Genomic DNA, 15,104 nt, shown 5'->3' on the forward strand with positions numbered 1-15,104 from the left:
TGGCCTCTTCCATGCTTATCTCATGATTATTTGCTCTAATACAAGTATGTTCAAAGTCCATCAGCATAATATTTTTGGCTGTCAGTGATTTTGCCCATATTCACATCAGCTACCAGACAGAGTTAAAAGATTTGGCTACCCGCAGACCTCAGAGGCATCTTTCTAGAGCTTTCTACTAGCAATGTAGTTTTTCATGTTTTTGTGGATAATGTTGTTTCTGATGATTTCATATAATTATTTTCTGTTTCAGCTGTAATAGGCACTTTTCAAAAAAATAACCAATGTAATGACCACAGTAAAAAGCATCCAGATTACTTTTTTAAAAAGGTATGAATTACTGAGTTCATCATGCAGCACGATTCCTATTATAATGAATCACAAACCATCAGGGGGAGCAGGGTCACTCTCAGGCAGATTCCCTCGTGCTCGGTCTACAACCCTAAATATTGCTCTTCTGAAAATAAGATGATTCTCCAAGTCAGAAATACAATACGTAAATTCAGAACAAAATGTTTAATGACTACAAAATTAAATGTTCATGTTATATTATGTAAGATAAGTCTCAAACAGTGTATCATGCATACGACTGACGTTCAGTCACAGCACAATCAGGACATGGTGTGAGTGTGACAAAAGACACAAATATACCGAGAAGTAGGGGTATTCAAGGACAACTATTTGACAAGGTTTGCTCTGTTCTTAGATGTGAGTTTAGCTGTAATAATTCTACACCATATCTCTATAACGTACTTTTGAATGACATCAGTGTTGTTTTTTCAGACAACAAATGACAAAGCAGATCAAGGCTGGCCACATTTGGCATTGCTTGAGTTTTGAGTCATAAAAATAGAACACAAATAATGTGTACTTGAAATTACTGAAAACTAAATGATAGCAGTATCAAAGTTTAGTTTTAAAAAGGGGTTTAAGGACTATTGTTGATTGTACTTGGGATAAAAGCAGCAATTTGTATTAAAGAAAGGTATCTATTTTTGTTTTAAACTATATGCAAATCACTTGCACCTTTCCTAAAATAATAACAACCTGTTTCTTTAGATGACATTAATGACACACATAATATTTTTAGAAGAAATTAGTTAACATTTTGCTATGATGTTTCTTCTTATAGTAGTTTATTCTTAGGGTCTCTAGGGATCCCAGTTGGTAGTTCTTGTATGTTAAGTATGTTGGTAGAACGAAGGTGAACAGGAATATTTTTACTCTCCATAGTGCTGCAAAAAAGGGAAAAACTGAAAACATCAATATGGTTCACATCGACTCCCCTCTCCTGGGAAAAAGACCAAATGCATGACCATCTAAATCACCAATCCAGATGACTCAATCAGCATTTTTCAAAATGAAAGAGTCTCATTTATAGAGAGGAAATAGAAGACACAAAAAAACTGGCATGAAGTAATAACACCATCATATCTATTTCCAAAAACCAAAAATAGTACATCAATCTAGCAAAAGGAGAGGGGAAATAGCAGCCAAAGACTATTTTAACAGTTACTTCACAGCCGTATTTCATTCTCACCATGTGTTTAATACCTTCTACTCCCACTTCTGACTGGTTATCTGTGCTGTTTTGAAAGAGGCCAACCAAAGTGTTAGAAAGGCCACCTTCCCCGAGCCGTCCAGCCCTGCCAATCGGCCATCCTGTTTCCAGACAGCACAGTCATTTCCCAGCCCAGTGGAGCAGCACTCTCTGACCTCTGCCTCGACCTCCGCCTCAACAGCCCGAGCTCCAGCAACAGCTTCAGCACAGAGTGCAGGCTTGGGCCACCTCTACTTATTTATGAGCCATTTCACACAGTGCTGCTCCCATTAGAGACCCAGCCTTGGCCCACCTTACACGGTACTCTCCTTGCACTTAACACACAGAGTACACCAGCAGGGCCAGGGGGACATGGGCAGTGGGCGGTGGCGGGAGGGCTGAGGAGACCATTAGATCTATTACAAATGTACTGTCACACATAGAACTCAAGATTACATCAAACAATCAGAGAAAGGCAAACATATCCATCTAATTCCTGGTTAGCAAACATTTCCTGCAGACAGCTGCTAGGAGACCAATCACTGCTTCTTGCACATTCTTTCATTACTGTTTTGTCTTATGAAATATGTGATGAACAGCTATTTGACTATCCTCAGGGAAATAATCACCCACTGATCTAATTTAACAATGCACAAGAACTGATGGGTTATGGTTATTGGACCATAATTGGACATTTCATTATTTCTCATTCATTTCTTTGCAGCTTTACTGTGAGTTGGAAAGACAAAGAAAAAAGTTAAGCCTCCACAGCAGAAAATTCAATGGACAGATTGATTCACAAAAGCATACAAGACTTTAATAAGAGACTCTGCATATGCATGACTGAAAACAAGATTAGTCTGAGCTAGTAACAGTCAAACACTGCATGAAGCCAGTGAATATTAGCTTGTTTACCTTGCACATGAATGGAGGTGACAATACTGAGTGAAAGGCACAGAGGCCTATTCTAAAGAGAGAGAGATGAAGACCCATTCTCACCTGTGATTGTGACGAAGGCGTTGCCCTCCTCGCCCAGTAGTGGGTTGATCAGTTGGCAGCTGTAGGTGCTATTGGGTTCCAGCACGACCCGCAGGATGCTGGTTAGAGTAAACAACCCTTCCTCATTGGCCACCACTGATGTGGTGATATTGTCGGTCAGATTGCGCCCGGCTCCATCCTGCCATATGACGCCGGCCTCAGGATAACCTCCATAGGCCACACAAGTCAAGGCCACCTCGTCACCTGGCCGCAGGTTGGATTCAGGCTCTAAAGTCACCACAGGCTTGGAGTAGGTGGCTGAGAAAGAGAGGCGGAATGCACAGAAAGAAGGGAAGGAGATGGGTGAGGAGTTGGGGGGGGGGGACAGCAGAATGGAATGGGTAAGGATGGGTGAGGATAAGGAGACAATACGAGAGCAGAATTGCTAGTTTTAGATTCTCTGCAGTGAGTGTCACCCTGGGAACTGTTTGACATGATTCCCATTAAATTCTTAATTATATTTAGGGAGCTTAGCATAACACAGTGCTTAAGATCCCACAGACACAGACAGCATTTGTGGCACATCCTGATGCTGCATCCCTACACTCTATCGCCGCTCTCTCCTGAGAGCCAAAGCACTGAGCCACTCTCTGAAAGGAAAATACGGTGCAAACAAGGAGGAGGAGGTGGGCAGTCCTGGGAAAAAACTGGCAGGCTGAGAGATTTGGGATGACTCGGGCTATGGCACGGAAAAGAGTGTAGAAGGGCGGAGGTGAGGGGAGAGTCGTCAGCCTCGGCTGGAACCACACTTTTCCAATCCCTTGAGCTAAAACATGAGCACAGAGGTGGCTGAAAAAAAAGGCTGCTGTATTCCCAGAGCCAATCATTGCACAGCAAACAATGGGGTGGAGCTGAGGGCAAGATGAAATAAGTTTGTCTGAGCTGCTTTTTGAAAAGTGGACTCTCAACACAGAGACAGATTTAGTGTGGCACACAGTAACTTCCCCAGCTGTCCATTTCACTGACTGACAGATTTTCGTTGAGGCCTCCTTTCATTTTCTCCCAGCACAGTATGAAGGAACTCCACAATGTTAACTGTAAATGCTGGCTAAAAATAGAATATCTATAAATCTAATGCATAAAATGGAACCACTTTGTCACTGTTGGAGACATTGTTTTCCCTTTCCCCAGCAGAGAGACAAAAAAAAATGTTATTCATTAACACCGCCTAATGCACACTCATCCTTGGAGGATACAGGAACAATCTCACAAGAGATATAGAATTGTTAATGTGAAAAGGAGGGAAAGGCACAGAGTATCATTATAAATAAATAAAAGGCTCTCAGCTGTGAAGATGGGCAATGTAGTCAAAGAGCAGAGAAGATGTTAGTGATGGCTGATTGACCGTAACAACAGCTAATAATCAAAGTCAGCAGATATTGACCATGACAGAGACCACAATCAGTGCTTATTGACCAAAAACGCAGCTCAGCAGCACCGAGGAAGCTGTTAATCACCTGTTTACATCTCGTGAGAGGAAATGATCCTATATCACCTCCAACATAGTTAAATGTGTGACACATTTATTGCACACTATTAGTGCATATGTGCCCATTATGTGGTCGACGTAATGAAGATACTGTACAGAATGCCTCACTAAAACCAAATGTATTTCTTAGTTTGTTTAGTTATTCGGAGGAAATATAGATTAATTATATTGCACTCAAACATTTCTAAGGGATGATGTCATCAGATGTACCTAAATGTGATGTTAAAATTAAAAATTTGGGGCGTATACACAGATCTGGCAAAACATTATGACCACCTGCCTAATAATGTGTTGGTCCACCTTTTGCTGCCAAAACAGCCCTGACCCGTAGAGGCATGGACTCCACTAGACCCTGATGATGTGCTGTGCTATCTGGCACCAAGATGTTAGCAGCAGATCCTTTAAGTCCTGGAAGTTACAAGGTGGGGCCTCCATAAATCGGACTTGTTTGCGCAGCATATGTCACAGATGCTGGATTGGATTGAGATCTGGGGAAATTGGAGGCCAAGTCAATACCTCAAACTCGTTGTTGTGCTCCTCAAACCATTCTTGAACAATATTTGCTTTGTGGCACGGTGCATTATCCTGCTGAAAGAGTCTATGGCTATCAGGGAATAATGTTTCCATGAAAGGGTGTACATGGTTTGCAACAATGCTTAGGTAGGTGGTACGTGCCAAAGTAACATCCACATGGATGGCAGGACCCAAGGTTTCCCAGCAGAACATTACCCAAAACATCACACTGCCTCCTCCAGCTTGCCTTCTTTCCATAGTGGATCCTGATGCCATGAGGTCCCCAGGTAAGCGACGCACCCGGACATCCACGTGATGTAAAAGAAAACATGATTCATCAGACTAGGCCTCCTTCTTCCATTGTTCTGAGGTCCAGTTCTGATGCTCACGTGCCCATTGCTGTCGCTTTCGGCGGTGCACGGGGTCAGCACGGGCATCCTGACTGGTCTGTGGCTATGCAGCCCCATAAGCAACAAACTGTGATGCACTGTTTATTCTGACACCTTTGTATCAGAAGCAGCATTAACTTCTTCAGCAATTTGAGCAACAGTAGCTCGTCTATTGGATCAGACCACACAGGGTAGCCTTCGCTCCCCACGTGCATTAACGAGCCTGGGCCACCCATGACCTTGTCACCAGATCACCCCTTTCTTGAACCACTTTTGATAGATACTGACAACTGCAGACCGGAAACACCACACAAGAGCTGTTGTTTTGGAGATACTCTGACCCAGTCGTCTAGCCACGATGAAAAGAAAATCAGTGTTATTCACTTCACCTATCAGTGGTCATAATGTTCTGCCTGATCGGTATAATTTGAAAAATGAGGGCATTTATGTATCTACATTATGGGAAGCATAGATTGCAATATTTTTACAGCTTGCCCCACACCACAAACTAAAACTCTGAACACAAAAGGGAATGAATCTGTATGGCTATTACTTAATTAACATATTAATGACCATCTTTATTAATATACACCTGATACCTACATGACTCTCCCAACTAGTTGTTTAATGATTCAGTTAATTATTAAACCTAAAAAAATGCCACACTGTGTTATGGGCTACTGTAAGCCTAAGGTTGTATTCTTTGCCTCGACTGAAGTGATTGACTAATGATTTGCAATGTGCTTCATATAAAATATTGACATTTGTTAGTTTAGCACTATAGTTTTACAGTACTGTGCAAAGGTTTTAGGGAATTAACCATCATTCATTACCTTCCAGGAGGCGTCTGAACAATCGCAAATGTATTCTGCAGCATGACAACAAGCCCAAACACACAGCCATAGTCTTAAGGAACTATCTTCAGTGACAAGAAGAACAAGGAGTCCTGCGACAGATGATATAGCCCCAATAGAGTCCCCAATGTCTACATCATGGAGTCAGTCTGAGATTACATGAAGATACAGAGGCAATGGAGATAGACAAAATTCACTGAAGAGCTGTGGCAAGTTTTCCTACATGCCTAAAACAACCTACCTGTACAACACTGTACAAATGTGGATCTAAGAGAGTTGGTGTTTTCATAAACACAACTGGTTCTCACACCAACTACTGATTAAATGTTTGTCTATTGCAGTACTGAAAATAAAATTAACTAATAAAAACTGTTCTTGACATTCATTTTGACAGCATCTTTACTTTTCTTTTAGTGAGAAAAACCTTTGCACAATTCTATACATCTCACATAGAGAGAGGTAATGCTATGTATTTATATATAACAGCTACTATATATGTATATACACACACACACACACACACACACACACACACACACACACACACACACAGAGGTCCATAAATATTTGGATATTGTATACCACCACAATGGATTTGAAATCAAGTGCAGACTTTCACCTTTAATTTGAGAGTATTCACATGTATGTTGTCGGGCTAAAGCTAACTTGCAACCCTGCTATTGGTTAGGGCTCTGGGTTTTTGCAAGTGTCTATCTACTTTCTACAGTGACACTAGTTTTCCCATTCCATGGGCGTATTCTTGTTTTCATGTGTGTCACAAGCATCACAGCTTGACTTACCAGCTACCTGTAGCAACAGAGCAGCGCTGCCGTAGTCCTGCACCTTGACGAAGCAGGTATAGCTGCCTTCATCAGCCACCACCACCCTGCTTAGCAGGAGGGAAACGTTGCCCATGCCCAGCTGGGCGGGGAACAGGCTGGTACGGTTGGCAAAGCTCTCTGCCTGGTCCACCAGCTGGTCATGTCCCTCCCAGTACCCATGCACATTGCGTTTGGTGTCTGTCAGCTGCCAGAAGACACTCAGATCAGACAGGTTGAAGGGGCTGGCGTGGCTGAAGGAACAGTTGAGTGTGACGTCCTTGCCATAAAGCGCCACCACTGGCTGCTCCGGTACTTGCAATTCCATCACAGCTATAAGAGAAAGCAAGGGACAACTGATGTCAATAAGAGGAAAACACCCCTGAAATGAAAAAAATAATAGTAGTGATGGTGTTTTTATCTACTGAACGACTATGTTTTTGCTGTATGCTGGAGAATGTCAAGTAAGCTGCCAACTGGTGAAAAATGTATTAAATACACTTTAAGAAATTCTTTCCAGCAAACACCCAAACTCGGAAGTCTTCAGAATGTCAGTCTTGCATGCCAAACATCATCCCTTTATCACCTTGGTAGTCTAAACTAGACAATAAATAATCATAGTAAATATCATTTGGCCTGGGTTTAGCATAAACATATAGTATTCACTGAATCACAGCATTAATTCTGTGTGCTGTGTTCAAATGTGACAGACTGACACCTACTCAAATTTGAATGTCTTTGAAAACAAAATCAATGCAGCATTTTGAAATATATGCTGCGACTGCTTCAGAAACATCCACTTTGTTTGTGCAGCATGGTAGCATGGAGCGGGTGAGACAGAATGAAGGAGAGAGGGAAGAAGAGGGGAGATCTGGAGGTAAGCATTAGGACTTTGTGTTCCTATAGGCTTTGCCTCCTGGCAATGGCTCAGAGCACTGAAAGTCAGCAACAGAGGCAACAACATCTGTATAGCTTCAGTTTAATCGTTAGCCAAATCTAAAAAAATCTGATGGTGGTGCTGGTGATGGGAAATAACTGCAGTGTGTGTGTTTTGTGAAAATGAAAAGTGACAAATGTTCTTAATAAATTCTCACTTAAACACTGGGGATTTATGTGTACACACACACACACACACACACACACACACACACACACACACACACACACACACACACACACACACACACACACACACACACACACACACACACACACACACACACACACACACACACACACAGATATATATATGTCCCCTATACATATCACATCAGTTACTCAAATTTCGCATGTCTTACAACAATAAGGACAGGATGACCTGTATTTTTTTTTCTAAATTCAAACTGTATTTGGTCTTAAAAACCTCAGAAATACAGTATCTAATCAAACAGTTAACTTGGATGGCATTACCTTGGCCTTCAGTTCTATTGTGAGGAATTTCAGGGTTATTTTTGATCAGGATATGACATGTAGGCTGGCTCTTTTTCACCTGCACAATATGGTCAAAATCAGGAACATGCTGTCTCAGAGTAATGCTGAAAAACTAGTCCATTCATTTGTTACTTCAAGACTAGACTATTGTAACTCCTTAGTAGCAGGATGTCCCAATAAATCTCTTAAAACCCTCCAACTCATCCAAAATGCTGCAGCCAGAGTTTTGACAGGAATCAGCAAGAAAGATGATATTTCTTCTGTTTAACCTTCATGTCACTGGCCCACAAAATCGAATTTACAATCCCTCTCCAAACATACAAAGCCCTTAATGGCCAAGCCCCATCTGATCTTAAAGACCTTAGGGTGCCATGTTATCCCAACAGAACACTATGCTATCAGAGTGCATATTTACTTGGGATTCTTGGAGGTTCCAAAACCAGAACAGAAGGCAGAGCCCTCAGTTATCAGGCTCCTCTTCTGTGGAGCCCATTCTCTATATGGGTTCGGGAGGCGGATACCCCCTCTTTCTTTTTCTGATAACTTTCCCTTTTGATAGAGGTAATTGTTAGGATTGGGTCAGGTGACCTTGAACTATTCCTTACTTAAGCTGATATAGGCCGAGACTGTTGGGAGACTTCCCATGATGCATTGAGCACCTCTCCTCTTCTCTACTCTTTTTCTCGGTCCATACATTTGTATGCCCTTATAAATAATGTTTATTGTAGTCTTATTCATCATATGTTTCAAACTCCTGTCCCATTTTCGCTCCTCTTTACCCTCACACTAACTGGTCGAGGCAGGTGGCTGCTCTCCCTAAGCCTGGTTCTGCTGGAGGTTTCTTCCTGTTAAAGTTAAGTGTTTTCTTCCCACTGTTGAAAAGGGCATCGCTCAAATGAACTCCAAAGGAAACTTTGGATTTATTGGGTTTCTCTGTATAATTTTATAAGACCTTTGCCTTTCTATGTGAGGCACCTCGAGATCACATATGTTATGAATAAATAAAATTGAATTGAACTGAACTGAATGGAATCTGTGTGCCTGCATGTATTTTTTGTCTAGACTAGACCAAAAGCAAAGAGTACACTGCATAATCATTCTGGATTAGTAGCCATCTCAGGCAGTCTATAGTACATCCATAGTATTCTCAAGAGTCAGCACTCTCCATTGATCCCTGTCTGCTGTTATACAACTCCGAGACACTCATCAGCATCACAGGGGAGAAAAAAAGCCAGTCGGCCCTTGGAGCAATACACTCTATTTCATGTTCAGCCTCTTTAATTGTTATAATCAGAGTGGCATTTTAGCCTCCTCACCCCTTTTTGAGCTCTGTCTATCACACAGCCAATGTCGATGTTGAATCACTTTGCTATGAAGGAGAGTTGACTGCTGCAGAGGTGCAATAATTACTTCCCCTATTAACAACAAACAAGTCTTTCATCTGAGAGGGTTCATATATGGATGGGTATTGCTAAGTCAAGGCAGTCCTATTTTCAATCACATTCAGCCAATGCCAGCAAGGTGGCCTCTCCACATCATGCCCCCACCAACCCGCTTATCTGCAGGAACAGTGCCACCTACTGTCTAATCACACAAATGCAGAGAAGAAGGACAAAAAATACACAGATTTTTCCAGCGCAGTATACTCTACCTGTGGTTCTCAGTCCGAGCGTTGGGGCCTAAATGGCTCATGAAAAGCCCTTCGAGGTGAATAGAGTGAGTTTACCTCCTCTAAATATAAAAGTTAAAAGAGATTCAAATAGAAACAGAAAACATGAAAACTGTCAAAACTGTGTACTTCCGCTATCATAATACAACATACCTATAAACAGGCTAATAGCTTGGCATTACTACATTCTGACGGAAAATGTTGCTGCACGATTTTGACCGAGAACAAATCAAAGTCTTCATACCAACTAGTCAAAAAACTACTCTTCTTCACCCACAGAGAAATCGGCAGAAGGCTTTTTCCTAAACTGTGATTACAAAAGCTCCTCTGCTGCTGTGGGGGTTTTCCATCTCCCCATATTGTGCTCACATTCACTCAGCAGGGCTACACAATACAGAAGAGTTATCACAGCAAAGCATGACAGAAGCAGGCGGTATTGTGCCACCATCAATAGGGATAACTAGCAAATTTCTGAAGTGTGTATTTTTGCTCGCTTTGGAGGTAGCTCAACAATGAATAGGTCGCGGGTGTTTTTTGTAGGAGCGGAGGGTCAGTGACAGTCCTCTCCGAGACGTGCATGTTGAAGGAGGAGGAGAGAGCAATTAAATCACTCCCCGAGCAGCCTGGGATGACTCACACCACTGAGTTCATACACGAAGGGGGAAGGGAAGAGGGAAATAGACAGAGAGAGAGACTGGCGTTGAGCTCACACTTAAAGATAATATCTGGAAACAAGCCAAAGGAGAGGCTGTGGTGGAGCCTCACACACTAATCCCTCAACCCAGACCAAAGCCATGTCAGAGAGAGGAGAGAGATAGAAACTCCCCTTTCTCATTCTACATCACAGTCTTGTCCCTCCTCTTTCACTGACTGCTTGTTTAACCACTGACCTACCACTCACTCCAAGGCTCTGGGAGGACACATCTCTACACAGGGACCTTGTGTTGAGACTCCGACCCGCACCTGGAAAGAGAATACAAGAGGAACATTTTGCATTGCATCTAGGGGAGGGAATTGGACAGGAGAGGAGGGCAAGCCAGGCCGACTGACGTCATGGAAAGCATGCATCTGATGTCCTTTTCGTCAGAGGTGAAAAACCATGAGCCAAAGCGAATCGCTGTGCACTTGGTTGTTTTTGATCTGCTGCTGTTTACAACAAACGGCATGTTCTGTTCAGTAGCTGACTGTTTGATCGTCTCTCCTCAGGTCTGCTCTCGACATGAAAAACATGCTTTCTGCAAAGAGGCAAGTGTAAGCAGGAGAGGTTAAAGATTATAACACAAGTTCTCTTTGGTGGGAGGGCAGCGCTTGCACCTCATAGTCAGGCCCATCGTGTCTTCCCAGGGGGCAAGTGAGGATCTCACCCTCCTCTCCCTTCTCCCTCTCGATAAAGAGATGCTCAGAAGCCATAGAGGGCAGCCTGTGAGACGTCAGGCTGTGGGGATTTACACGCTGCACTTTGTGTTTATGGGCCTCAGCTCTGTTTGAGTGCCTGCGAGACAGAGACGGGCACTTTCACAGCCGACATGAAATAAACTCATTACAGCCTTTGCGAGCGCTGGCAACGGGCCCCGCTTAGCAGCGAGGCACAGGGCTGGCTAGAAAAGGCTGCAAGTGATCTTCACACTGCTCTCCACTCTACTTTCAAGACTACCCACCACCTTGTCACTATCAACACCTCCCTCCATCCTGCTTTCCTCAGAGATGCAAGGCATGGATGCTGCCGGATTTGCTTCTACTGCGTGTTTTTCCTATAGTGAGCTGCATGCTCCCTAGGCACATGAGGTGAGCATGAAGGCTGCCTGCGAGACTAAGAGACAGTGTGGGATGCAAAGAGACAGCAAATATGTGGATCTGAGCTGTTACATGGAGGGTACTTGGAGGGCAATGTGCAAGACTGTTGGTAAATATAATCCTGAGACACTTCACTCTATCTCAGCTGATGTAGACGGGTGAGTGTACACATGTGCACCAATATGCATCTCTAAATACAGCATGTGTGCATATTAGATAACTGTGGTGGGATTATTAGCCTTCACCAGTTTATCCAATTATGTAGACAGGCTTTCATTAAACTGATTTTGATGTATAAATGTTCAAAAAACTGAATTATACCTATGTTGGTTTTAGAGTTAAACAGACTACTGTTGAGTTTAATTAATCAGTGTCAAACTAATTATTTTCAAAGCAATTGTGTTCTTCAGATTTTCTGTAAACTACTAAAGGAGCAATATTTACTCTACAGGATTATGTGAGCATCAACTAAAACGCTATGGTTGCTACATGAAGCAAGGTGAATCAAAGACAGGGGAACTTAGTGGCTGTTCAGCAGGCACACTTAAGCAGTAACACATGCAGACCTCTCCCAAGGCAGATATTTTAACATTTCATAGCAAGCAATGTACAAGTGCAATTAGTAACATTAATAATGGCTACATCTCATTTGAATGTGCAAGTTGTACCAAGGCACTGGTATAGTAACATGGCTTACTGGGACACTGGAATATTAGGGCAACCAGATAAATTCAATAATATATTCACTAAATAATACATTGAGTATGATTTATTTATGGAAGTGTGATTGTATTTACACATCATGGAGAGAAAAAGTGAGAAAACCAACTGAAAGTGCTAATGTTGCTCCAAAGAGAAACATCTATGGCATACTTTCCTGCCACGTTCTTATACTGCGGAATTAACACAAAAGCAGACTAATCCCACCAAATATAGATCAACAAGAAGAAATAAATGTGCTACGCGAGGGAGCAGCTACTGCCTAACTACCGTCATGAAATACAACTTGTTAGGACAGAGACAGAAATTGGATTTTCACAAACATACAAAGGCTTGGAACATACTGAGTATGCAGATGGATGGCAGAGAATTGGAAAATATGGGCTTTTTTTTTTTTGTTCTCCACTGTGAAGCTGGTGAAAATTGGAATGCACTAACAGACATGTATCATCCTTGAGCCATATTTCAAGTCTGCAAAGGGGTGAGAGTTTGATACTCACATTAAACTAATTTAATAGTAAGAACTTGAGAAAAGTTTGAAAGATATACTTTCTCTCCAAGGCTGAAATCTCTCTTTTGATCAGCCTTAATTTCTATCCATAAAACTAGCCTTGCCAGAATCACAGCATGCTCCAGTGGTACGGAGTTGAATCAAACTGCTGAAATCCTATCAGCTTATCTCTTATGGGAAAAAATACTCCAAAAACGAACCGTGCAGATGGTAAAAATGATCACTTCTGTATGAGTGATACTGCAAGATTTTCAAATGATGGTTATTTTGTTCCTGCTGTCATTTATTGACTTAACAACAATAGAGGAATGGTTTTGCACAAACACCACTGTGCAGAAACAGAAACAAGTGATGACTAGATGTGTGTATTGCAATGAATCACTACCTTAGTGTCACGCTGCACTGTTGAAGAAGTGGAGAAGGGAACAGGTAAAAGTGTAAGCATTAGTCAGTTTCAGTTTTGATAAAAAGCATCAATCTATATCAATGAAATCCAAACAGAATCAAGTTTTATACACACACACATACACACAATGTTATGCAGAAACAGACACCCAAAGGCCAGAAAACACATTGATATTCTACACCTGTATGGCTGCTGACAGCTCCACAAAGCTGTTCTGGAGCAGAGAGGTTCCCATCATCACAACGAGCAACAGCCACATACACAAACACCCACATGTATACACAGCGCTACACAGGTGCCCGGGCCCTTGTACTGTCCTTGACACACACAAACACAAACACACATATCGCAAGCAAGCGCACTTCATTGTTCAAGTTCATAATGTCTGGAGCTATCTGCACAGATTTTCACATTCCACTGACTTCAGATTCAGTTCATATGTTCCATCAACGCCTGCTGGCATACACACTTATTTTAACATGCAACTCAATGCCGAGTTCTTTCAGCTCAATGACTTCAATCAGTTCAGTGCTGTTCGACCACGCAAAGTGCGGCACCTCGTAGTCTCTCTTCATGAAGGTAATGATGGTGACACTCTAATAACAGACAGAGATGAAGGTATTTATACAATCAGTGGAGATATTTGTTTAACGTAATAAGTACACATTTAAAAAGGTAAAGCCTTGTTGAAACATAGGATGTAAGATGAAATGTTAATATGATTTCATACGTAAGGAAAATCAAGCACCAGCACTGGAGGGCGAATTGCAGGGGCAATATTGACACAGCAAAGTAAACAGGTGCAATACTAACAGACTGCAATGACAGTAGGTTTCAGTCAGGCAACAAGACAAGCAGGACAATTATGCTTTTACAACACTGCCCCCCTCTGCTGAAGGACGGAACTGCAGCTCAACACATTTTCATTCTGGACATTTCGTACCACCTGAACATCAAAGGATTTTGCTCAAAGGATCTGCGAGCCCTTTCATACCGATTATTCTTATGATATAACCAATCCCTGTATAAGTCTGAAGGGAAAGCTAGCTTTTGATTTCATGCTGTCAGGAGCAGATGTAGACGTCCATAAGATTCCCATTGGAAAAAAATTAGCACCTGGAAAACATTAAGAGAGTGATGGGAGTGTACGCATAGCGAGCATGATTTGGATCGAAATTAGAGGTTTGCAAAGATCTCTGTGTCTTGGGCTGCGGTTTTCAAATGGCCCCTCAGTAAAAGAGGCACAACACAGATAGGATTAAGTGAGCCTTCTGCAGTGTAAAGGGGTCACTTTCAACATTAAGCTCTGAACATAATCTCTTCCGTTTTTGCTCCAGGAACCCATCGTGGAGTGTGAGTTCCCTCACTCAGGGAAAGCTACAGCTGATGGCAGATAGGGGAGACTATGACTTGTTTATTCTCAGTAACGTCATAAATCACGACGGCACTCACTATTGCTCTATTTTTCCTTTTTTTCTCTTTCTTTCTCATTCTCTATCTCTGCTTCCTCTTTCTTGCTTCCTTCATAGATGTATGCCATCTCATAATCCGTCAATAACCAGTTAATAGACTACGGCAGTCAGATAGCAGTGGTGGCAGAAGAACAATGGGCAGATAAAGGCAAGCCTCTGGCTCAAAAGTTTGAGGGACAGGGAGCCTTTGATGAAAGGAAAGGAAAAGGTACAAGGGAGCACCCCAAGGTAGCTGCAGGGTCATGGGGTCACATCTAGTCAAGCCACTAATAAATGTATAGCACATTTAAAACAACTGAAGTTGACCCAAAGTGTTTTCCATTTGAGACAAAAGAATCAGATTTGAGACGAGTGCAGCCAATGTCTAATAAGGACAAGCTATATGAATTAAACTAAAATATAATTGTAGCATGTGCAAAATGGTTCTTAATTTAGTCTATAAGACTTACAAAGCAGGTCAAGA

At 42.1% G+C, this 15,104-nt stretch overlaps 1 protein-coding gene across 3 annotated transcripts in view; it reads right to left on the bottom strand.

The window, feature by feature from the left end:
• The window catches only part of cd276 (CD276 molecule), a 71,183-nt gene that overhangs the window by 45,979 nt on the left and 10,100 nt on the right, over positions 1 to 15,104 (bottom strand). For 2 of the 3 annotated variants that reach the window (XR_008602582.1, XM_055013077.1), the window contains exons 3-5: positions 10,633 to 10,701; positions 6,621 to 6,971; positions 2,537 to 2,833 (exon numbers count right to left, since the gene is read on the bottom strand). Coding sequence is in view for 2 of the 3 variants with exons in the window: in XM_055013077.1 (XP_054869052.1) it covers positions 2,537 to 2,833; positions 6,621 to 6,971; positions 10,633 to 10,701 (717 nt within the window). In the remaining variant the exon portion in view is untranslated. The remainder of the gene's footprint in view (positions 1 to 2,536; positions 2,834 to 6,620; positions 6,972 to 10,632; positions 10,702 to 15,104) is intronic. The other variant, XM_023274903.3, reaches the window with a different exon arrangement.

The sequence above is a fragment of the Amphiprion ocellaris genome, chromosome 1, assembly GCF_022539595.1.
Source record: "Amphiprion ocellaris isolate individual 3 ecotype Okinawa chromosome 1, ASM2253959v1, whole genome shotgun sequence".
NCBI lineage: Eukaryota > Metazoa > Chordata > Actinopteri > Pomacentridae > Amphiprion > Amphiprion ocellaris.